The sequence below is a fragment of the Limanda limanda genome, chromosome 5 (genome assembly GCF_963576545.1).
Source record: "Limanda limanda chromosome 5, fLimLim1.1, whole genome shotgun sequence".
Lineage (NCBI taxonomy): Eukaryota > Metazoa > Chordata > Actinopteri > Pleuronectiformes > Pleuronectidae > Limanda > Limanda limanda.
In genome coordinates this window covers 20,222,827-20,233,359 of record NC_083640.1, presented here as the reverse complement: position 1 = coordinate 20,233,359, position 10,533 = coordinate 20,222,827, and the positions used below count along the sequence as shown (strand labels likewise).

The following is a 10,533-nucleotide window of genomic DNA, read 5'->3' as shown; positions in this document are numbered from 1 at the left end:
TCCCTATTTCATAGAGAAATGGAGATGTCTATCTAGTGTTTCCTTATTTTTCTTCAGGAAGGCACTAGGCTTGTTGACTTCCTCTCCCCTCCCTTCCTTCCTTCTCTCCGAAGGTACTCATCTGAAAAATGAGAACAAAGTGATTGTTCCTGTTCTCTTTCTTAAGTCACTTCAAATGCTATCCGTGGACGGGCGGCTCATTGTCAGGAGAGTTGCAGTGCGAGCAGGAGGGAGAGAACACTTGTACAGGTACAACAGCAGCAGCTGCAGGAGCACCACCACCACAGCATCACAGAAAACACACTCAACTGGTGAGTTCCACACACAGGCTTCGCTGCAGCCTCACACAAACACACACTTACATGGCAGTGACTGGCACACAGGCGAGGAGGGGCTTCGGATTTTAATGGATTGCTCGGAATGCACGGTGTGGCAAAGTGTGGGCTGGGGTCTCTGCACGGTGCACGGAGGAGGGAGAGGTGAGGAATGATGATGATCCACAAGATGATCCAACATTTGAAACTGGCACGAAAACACTGAAAAGTGTAGCATGCATATCAAATTATAACAGAATCTTGAAGCTGAATAACATTTATTTTACACTGTGCATGTTCTTTAATTTTAAATGTATTGATAACAGATCTACATCCAAACTCCTCTGTCGCAATGTATTTCATTTTGCAAAGACAAAATAATGTGTTTGAATGTAAATTTGTAAATTAATCTGTAGTCCCCTTATTTTCATCTCATGAATGTATGATGAGCACCCAGCCTTTACTGTTCGTCTCAGGTATGAAGAGTGATGATCAGTTGGTGTTAGAGTTGAATTAATGTCAAACGTCCATGGGGTGCTATTCACAGCAGGGATGCTAATCACGTAACAACAGAGCTTCTCAAACTTCCTCATCCTCACTTGTCACAATCTTTTCAATTCAATCATATTTCACTATACATGTATGAAAGCATTAATATATTTAAGCTGATTGCAGATTCCAGATTATTAGAATCTGTAGCTTTTCTTTGATTTATGTTTTTTGGTATCTTGGTCAGACAAAATAAGACGTCTTCTTGCTTTTCAGGAAACTGTAAAAGACCCTTCTCACTGTTTTCTGACCCTTTTTGGCCAAACGATGAAACCAATTATTGAGAGAAAAATCCTCAGTTTCAGCTCTCTATATGATGAAAGATGATTCACATGTGTCATTAGCAGCAAACAGTGGGGTTAACATAGAACAGACTATTGAGTGGACCCTGCAGTCAGGTTAATGTGGACTGGCACGAATCCAAACAGTTTCTCATTGATGATTATTTATTTATTCAGTTAGCTCAGCGCAATTTTTCTCAGTTCAACTTAAATGTCATGCAGAAGTAAGACACTTCCCCTCTGGGTATCATCACCCCTCATCCATAACTGTCGTCTACACTATAGGACACGCACACGCACGCACGCACACACACACACACACACACACACACACACACACACACACACACACACACACACGCATGCACACACACACGCACACACACACACTACAGAGACATTATGAACGGCTCTTTTACTTCTTAACATCACAGTTGTATTCTCATCAGTAATAGACTACTTAGACTGAGACTACAGAGTTAAACATGATGTATAACTGTTAGTGGAGAAGAAAGGGAGAAGTTGTTTTCAGCTATGAGTTCAAATTGTAAAAAAAAAAGAAAAAAGATGAACAGACTGAAAAGAGAGATGGAGAAGCGAAAAGTATGCGGGAGGTAGAGGTGAGTGTTTCACAAACAACTTCCTGATTTCAGGAGAGGAGCAGACCTGTGAGAAAGGGGGAAGTGAAACGTTTCATTTTGAACACTGAAAGGTGTGGGTGTGTGACGTCATAATGTAGGTGTGTTTGTGTGTGTGTGTGTGTCCCTGTGTGTGTCCGTGTGTCCGGGTTCAATTCCTCCCAAAGAAATCTTCAGATTCATACCATAAACAGAAACCAGAAACCAGAAACCAGAAACCAGAAACCAGAAACCAGAAACCAGAAACCAGAGACAGAGACTTTGGACATTTGTCAAGTCTTACTCCAAATGATGTGTTGTTTTAGAGGCTAGAAAGAAACTGAGTAAATTTACTCATATACATAAATAGTACCCAAGTTTGAGGTTTTGCTCAGCTATTTCCATCTTATAATTAGTTATTAATTAACTCTACGTCTCAGGTGGAAATATTGTAGATTTCTACCCCACTATATTTATTTGACAGCTGTAGTTTCTAATTACGTTTCGGATTAGGATTATATATAAAACGCAAGGTGATACATTTATAAAACATCCTGCAAAGATTATCAGTGTCCAGCTGAGGCGTCTTGACAACTGCAGAGTGATTCCTCCCTTAATTTAAACAACAGTTTCAGGCCCAAAGGGTAAAAGTGACCAATATTTCCCAAACAGCAAAGATTCATTCCAAAAATATCAATTCAGTACAATTAAGTAAGAAACTGAACCCATTAATCCTCTCGTGATCACCCACTAGATTCCTTTTCCACTCGTTCCCTATCCTTATCAAAATCCGCTGCCTACATTACCCACAATGCATCACCAGATTTTTAAAATCTTAGCAATAACAATTGGTCTTCAGCCCCATCAGATGCTGCCTGATATCGCTTGAGGCAACTCATCACATTTGATGCTGCTCTGTCTGGAGTCACACTTCTAGTCTAGAGACTTTCATTTCAAATGAGTGGATAGAAGAATCTGAATGTTTCTTTCACCAAGACATTTAACCCCTTCCTCTATTTGCTCTAATGCAGAGAGAAGATGGAAACCGATAGAGTGAGATTCTCTCCAGGAAGAAGTCCTCCTCTGGGAGATGAGCTCAGGCAACCGCCCCAGCACAGTTTCTACCTAAGTCCAACTCCGCTCTATATGAAACCCCCAAAGTTCTCCCCTCCCAGCTACCCCAGCATCTCACCCTCCAGGGACGCCTACAGGATGTTCAGCTCACCCGCTTTCTTTCCCTTACTTGGCTCTGGGTACGCTCCAAAGGAGGGATCCCAAAAACGCAAAAGAACTCCTTTCAAAATGGACGCCCCAGGAGGTGAATCTCCTGACAGAGGCGAGGAGGAGGCAGGAGAGAGCGGCAGTAAGAAGGCAGTCGACCTCTCCCACATCCCCTTGTCTTTCCCCCTTCGCCCCATTCCTTCCCCAGCTCCAAAGCCCCACCCTGGCATGATCGAGCTCCACAGACTGCAGCTTCACCAGCGATCGCCGGGTATGACTCTACCTGTGCAGGTGAAACAGGAGCCTCTCAGTCCTTCCCCAGTTTGGCCTCCCTCTCCTCTCCTTTTCCATCCTCCTTTCTTCCCACCTCTCCACCACAGCCTCCTCCCTTACCCCTTCTTCATGCCCGGCCCTGTCATGCACCTCTCCCCCGCTGCTTTCTACCCCAGAGAGGGCTTCCGACCCGGTCATCGTACCCGGGACCGAGCTCCTCGAGGCGGGGCGACCAGCGCTGAGAAGCTCGGGTTGGACGTCCACGTGGATGACAGCTACTATGTGGATGTCGGAGGCGACCAGAAGCGATGGAAGTGTCGCATGTGTGACAAGTCGTACACGTCCAAGTACAACCTGGTCACGCACATCCTGGGCCACAATGGCATCAAGCCGCACGGATGCCACCTGTGTGGGAAGCTCTTCAAGCAGCTGAGTCACCTGCACACTCACCTGCTCACGCATCAGGGCATGAGGCCCCACAAGTGCCAGGTGTGCCACAAGGCCTTCACCCAGACCAGCCACCTGAAGAGGCACATGATGCAGCACAGCGACGTGAAGCCATACAGGTGAATGCACGCGTCAGGTTTTGTATTTCTGCCTATTTTTGTCTGAATCTTCCTTCTCACACACACACACTTTGAATCCCGGCCTCTCCAGCTGCGGCGTGTGTGGCCGAGGCTTCGCTTACCCCAGCGAGCTGCGAGCCCACGAGCTGAAGCACGAGAAGGGTCAGGAGAACGTGTGCGTGGAGTGTGGTCTGGACTTTCCCACACTCGCTCAGCTGAAGAGGCACCTGACCGCCCACCGGGGACCCACCCTGTACAGGTGAGCAGAAACACGATTCCTATCTTTCGCTGAAATGTGATTGTGCGCTTTTAAAGCAATAGTTTGAAACCGCCTTGTTCATTTTCTTGTCGAGAGTCAGAGGACAAGTGATACCACTCTTACGTCTGTTCTGGAAATGGGGAAGTCTGTTTAATTGCACCTTTAAAAATCAGTTATTAACATGCACATCTTATTTGTTGTCTAATCTGTACAAAACCCCCCAAAAATGTAACCACATTTCTAGCTTCATTTTATTTACACAAAAACCAAAGTGTAAAGCTTTTTATGGGCTGCTCTGTTTCTTTCTCTGTCAGACGGAGGTCAGGAGGTTTTGAGAAGTTACTGCTCCAGGCAAAGAGATAATCTGGCACCAAAACCCTGTTGTGACACTGCAACGTGTTCTTTTACACTTTGGATTTTGTTCAGATCTCAGAGGAGATAAAAGATGATAATCATTGAGCTTTATAGCTGATTGCAGATGGATTTATTACCTTTGATCGGACCCATACCAGCTTAACTATTAGCCTAACTAATCTCACAGTCGACAGATATGAGAGTTGTATCAGTCGTAAGAAAATGAATAAGAGAACATTTCAAATTATTGCTTGAACATTTCAGTTCTTTATTTGACTGTATAGAAGGAGGTTATACCTCTTGTTCCTGCAGGTGCGCAGAGTGCCAGAAGACTTTCCAGTATCCCAGTCAGCTGCAGAACCACATGATGAAACACAAAGACATCCGACCACACATCTGCAGCGAGTGTGGGATGGAGTTCATCCAGTCGCACCACCTGAAACAGCACACTCTCACTCACAAAGTAGGTTTCATTAGGAGAACCCAGAGAAACGATGCTGTGTTTTCTCCATGTTTTCTTCTTTTTTTTTTGACAGAGACTGGAAGCAAAACAACGGATTTTGGAATCAATTTTGCTGTCACGTTAAAACTCGCCCATTATTCCTTGTTTACATTTTGGATTATGAAGTTGGCGGAGAGAGTTTGGACTCTGTTCTAACAGGTTTCTTTGGCGGCCGTTTCAAACCGATTACACCTTAAATTCCGACCACTGATGTTATTTTACCCAATAACATCCAGCTTTCTCACTTTATTTCCCCTTTAGGAACTTTAGGATTGGAAAAACACGTTTTATTCAACACTGCTTTACTGTTTAGTGTTCACTGTGTTAACTGTCCACTGGAGCATTTCAAGATTTGATGTTCTGTGATTGAACCATAGCATCTAGTGAAAATCTTCTAAACCCTGACATATTTGGAATATCTGGAATATTTGGTCTTTCCAATAGAAATGAAAAATTAAGATCTTAAATGAAGGTTCAAGAGGTGTAGCAGACCAACACTGGTAGCAATCAGAAAGCAGATGTCTGTCAACTACGTGTCTCATGCCACATACTTCCACATTCTCTCGTTCTCCAGGGCGTGAAAGAGCATAAGTGTCGCATCTGTGGTCGTGAGTTTACCCTGTTGGCCAACATGAAGCGCCACGTCCTCATCCACACCAACATTCGGGCCTACCAGTGCCACATGTGCTTCAAGAGCTTCGTCCAAAAACAGACTCTCAAGGCTCACATGATCGTCCACTCGGACATCAAGCCCTATAAGTGCAAGGTTAGTCAAATATAACACGGCAGAGTTTTTACCTTCAGTTCCTCTTTTGGTCACTGATGAATTTCAGGAAATGTTCAAGTAGCTGAACCCTATAGTGACCGTATATATGTTCCACACAAGACACCAAAGTCCCCAGAGGGAGGAGAGGGAGGTGCTGGGTGGGTCAATAAAACATTGTAGTGGAACATGGGGGGGAACACTTTTTGTTTTAGCATTTCCCATTGGCAGTCAACATGGTGGCTTTGTTTTAATGGCAATCGTTCCTTAACCTTATCCGACTTGTCGTTTCTGTGACCATGAAACACTAATAGAGCACTAACCCAAAACACATTTCCCTAATCCATAGCCAGTTCTTTCTGAAGGTCACCTCATCAGTTATATTTCAATTCTATTAAACATGTTCTCCTGCAGATAGGGGCTCAAAACACACTTGCAAATGGCAGTTAGTATTAGCTAATTAACCTTTTGTTTAATGCCACCAAAGACCAAAGTGTAAAAAAAGGGGGGGGGGGACTGTACCAACACAGGCCAACGGTTTCCCCATTTTCACTGTTTAGATTCAAGATCTTTATTGTCACCATACTCAGGTACGGTGAAATTAGAAGAGGCTTCTCTCTCCAATGTGTATTTAAAATGTATAGAAATAAAGCATGAAAACAATAATAGTAGCAGCGGACACAACAAAAATAGAATATTAACCTAAACAGAAAGTAGAGTAACCATATTCATAGATTGCACAAATGACTCTTGCAAGAAAGAAAAAATTCCTTAGCCTCAAAGTCTCTGTTTTTACGGTGACGTGTTTTGATAACACTCATAGTGCTGCCGTTATCATAAAACCAAATCATATCTATTGATAACCACAGCCTGAAATATTTAGCGGCTATTAAAGGCCTCGACACTTCTCTGCAGCGTGTGTTTTGACCTTGGTGTTTGGTGTGACGACTGAGACGATGACCAGATAGCAGAGAGGCTTTTGGCAGTGGGAGCCTCCTTGTCCATAGGAAGGATATCGCCGCACAAACTGCCTCTCTAACAATGGCCCCCCAGCCTCCCCGGAGGATGGGGCCCGCAAATAGATTTCATCTCGCTTTCTCTGCTGCTGGAGGGAGCTTCCTGTTTTCTCACGGTCCTCTTGGACAGTTTACAGTCCCTCTCTCCTCCTGAAGGAAAGGACCACCCTAATAAAAAAGAATGCAGAGGAAGGACAGCGCAGGAGTTGCCCTTCCCTGTTCTCCTCCTGGCTCTGTCTCCGTGTTGCTTCCTCTCTCTCTCTCTCTCTCTCTCTCTCTCTCTCTCTCTCTCTCTCTCTCTCTCTCTCTCTCCTCTCTCTGTTTTTCTTGTGCGTCAAGGAGACAGAGAAAGAGAGAGCGAGAGAGGAAGACGTAGAGGAAAAGAGGAAAACAAAGATAGAGGGAAAGAGTGTGTGCGTGTGTGTGTGTGTGTGTGTGTGTGTGTGTGTGCCTGCACATTCATTCATGATAAGTAACGTGTAGCTGTGCATTCTGAAAGTATTAGTCATCTAACAAAGGAGATTTTGCAGAGAATGAACAATAATAGATAATAGATAGATGGTTGTGGCGTATTTCTCTTGAATTCTTAAAAAGTGTTTACTACAGGTTGTTAGTAACTGAGTACAGTAACTCCAGAGGTATACTCTGTAAGCACAGTTTTGAGGTAAAAGTACTCTACTTGAGTATTACAGACATTTTGATTTGACTCTAGTGCGTTTCATGGAGAAATGTTTGAGTTGTACCCTGAACGGCATCTTATCTCACTACAACAGTACAATGCTTATATGTAAATGCATAGTGACAAAGAATCTTACACACATAATAATATATAGTGAACCTGAATGTGGCTTCTTCCTTTGCCTAGAAGGTTGTTTTTCATTTTCTTTTGTTCATAGCATGATAAAAAAAAACATAATTTACTGATTCACATGAAACTTGGTGAAAGGATGTGGTATGAGTCAGGAGAGAACAATTATTAATAAGAGAATAATTCATGGATCATGATGAAAACATTTTTTAGGGGACTGATTTGGTTGTTGTGAATTTAAATGTGGTTTAATAAGGAAACAGTTAGGCCTTGGCGGAGGTATGTGCTCTGAGTTCCATTCTAGTTCTCTCTGCTTTCAGTTGTCATGCTACGCTACGCTAACTGGCTGTTGGCTCCAGCCTCATATTTCATATTCATGCATGAGATTGGTATTGATCCTCTAACAAATTATCATATTTATAAAAAATCTTGAAATGTTTCTTCAAGCATGGACCTGCAATCTTGTTAAGTTGCAACCATTCAGTATACAAACAACACTCTTTCTGTTATAACTGTGTTTAAATGTTAAAAACAAAACCTGGTCTTACACTTTTTTCTCCCAGCTTTGTGGAAAGGAGTTCAACAGGATGCATAATCTGATGGGCCACATGCATCTGCACTCAGACAGCAAACCCTTTAAATGCCTTTACTGCCCGAGCAAGTTCACGCTGAAGGGAAACCTCACCAGACACATGAAGGTCAAACATGGCGTCATGGACAGAGGGCTGAATGAAAGATGTAAGGATCCTCACATCTGCACTTCACCGTTTATGACGTGCAACATGTTTTATGTAATCACCTTTTCTCGTGTTTCAGTGTTTAGGCAAAGGGGCCGTTTCTGCCTGACCGCTCCGATGGGCCTCCTCACCCACCTCAGCCAAGAGGAGCCGTTTGACCTTTCCCAGAAGCCGCCGGGCCTTCCCAGCCTCCGTCTCGCCCAGTCTGATGGCGAGAGCGTCCCGGGGAGCTCGTGTCAGGAGGAGGAGGATGAAGATAGCTTGTACAGAAGGAGCCAGTACAGCCCGGAGGTGCACCAACACGAGGCTGCAGGCGAGGAGCAGTACAGCCCTAAGCTGGAGGAGAGAGGAGAGGGATCTCCAGACGAGAAAAAGACATATCAGCAAAGTTTGACTCATGACACTGGGGCTGCAGCAGAAGAACAAGAAGCATCTGTGGATCCCAGAGGTGGCCAGGTCCGACTCCTGCAGTCAGAAACCTCCTTAGACTCTGATTCAGAGCCAGGTGAAGAGGAGGAGGAGGAGGAGGAGGAGGAGGAGGAGGAGGAGGAGGAGGAGGAGGAGGAGGAGGTGGAGGCGTACCACCATGACGCACGCCACAGACAGTCGTATGACTCAGAGATGGAAGATCTTCACCAAGAGTTAGATGAGCCAGAGCAAAGAAAACAACAGTTCAATGTGGCAGAGAGAAACCAGAGCAGTGTGAAGGCAGGTGAATTTATAAGCGCAGAGGATGAAGAGGAGCAGAGAGAATGAGGAAAAGAAGAGGAAGAATTAGAGGAAGATGCAGGTTTTGAGGGACGCTGATGTTTTAGACAGGATGTTTAGGAGACACTCCCCATAGAGAGAGAGGAAAGTGAGTAGGTCTCTTAATATAACCTCAAAAAATAAAGCTCTGAACTGGAAGGGAAATGTGAACATATCATGTTTATTAACAGAGAAAATAAGTGAAATACAAAAGCTGTGAATCAAACTGCATGTAGAGAACATATCACGTAGCAGAAGGTTGAGTGGAACCTTGTGATTAGGACGTAGCTTTCAATGAATAAAACGCATTAAGATATTTAATATTGTTGTTTTTTACAAATATTTTTGCAGTGTTAACACAAATACGCAATTTTGATTAAACTTTAACTTAATTTGTATGTAAATATGAGATACTAAAATCTAACGACTAGGTTTATTTGGGGGGAAATGAACTCATCACATTCTATATGACAAAGGTTGATGAAATAAACTGTGATTTTATTTTATGTCTAACGTTTAGATTTTTTTTCTACATAACTTTGCTAGTTTTTGAGAATGGCTGTGTTTTTAATGTACGACAGTGATGATAAGTGATTATTCGGCTAAATAAAGAGAAAAATAAATGCTTAAATAAATGAACCTGTGCAGTGAGTCTTCTGTTTGTGTCTTCAGATGTTTATAAACCTCCCTGCGTCTGTTCTTTTTTTCTCTGCCCAGATATAAAATCTCAATTCTCACTGTCTCGCACATTCTTCAGCAAACCCGACATGATTGCTGTGAGTTTAAAAAAAAAAACGTGCTTTTCTCCTCCTGCTTCTCTTTCAAAGCAGAGGAAGAGGAAGAGAAAACACCTCTCCCCTTCTCTCTTTTAGGTTGTGATCAAACGGCAGTGACGGACACAGTAGGTGTCTCAGACAAAAGCTTCATATGTCTATGAGTCAGAATAAAGCATTGTTTCTGCTCAATGCAGAAGCCCCCACTGCAAATAGAAGTGGAATGTAAAAAACGTTTTATAACACAGTAGAATAACAAACATTATCCTACAGTTCATCAATGTCACATATAACTTTCAGGTATTTAGGAAAACGTATACTTTAAAGTATGATTTGCTGTGTTTCTATCAAGGGATATAAAACCAGGCTCATTTTGGTATCATGGTATATGTCTCTTGTCACTGTTGAACCGCGGGTTCAGGTGAAAGAGTCATTTCTTGTCAGATGAAATGCAGAACAGCAGCTTCTCCATTTCTACTGGTGACGACCACCGTGTCCTAAAGGGCGAAACTGCAAACAGTTTGAGGAAGTTCTCACATCCTCCTCTCCTTTCCTTTCCTCTCCTCACCTTCACATGTCAATCCCTGCTTCTCGCTCAGAGAGGAACCGCACAGAGTGAATAAATGTGTTTTTTTTTTTTTTTTATCAACGTCTCTTCTCTAGAATCAGCTCTTCTGCTGAGCACCGTGTTGAGTCCACCGTGGACCACGTGCACATTTAATGGACTTTTCAACTGTGCAATACTCTCTCTGT

At 43.3% G+C, this 10,533-nt stretch overlaps 1 protein-coding gene across 1 annotated transcript; it reads left to right on the top strand.

Moving 5' to 3' along the window:
• The first annotated feature begins 195 nt into the window (after positions 1-195).
• znf366 (zinc finger protein 366) lies at positions 196-9,604 on the top strand. The gene is made up of 7 exons (XM_061071416.1): positions 196-311; positions 2,793-3,821; positions 3,913-4,080; positions 4,747-4,897; positions 5,511-5,702; positions 8,087-8,261; positions 8,340-9,604. Exons 2-7 carry the CDS (start codon positions 2,800-2,802, stop codon positions 9,014-9,016), a joined length of 2,385 nt encoding a protein of 794 aa, XP_060927399.1. The 5' UTR covers positions 196-311; positions 2,793-2,799; the 3' UTR covers positions 9,017-9,604.
• Positions 9,605-10,533: the final 929 nt, after the last annotated feature.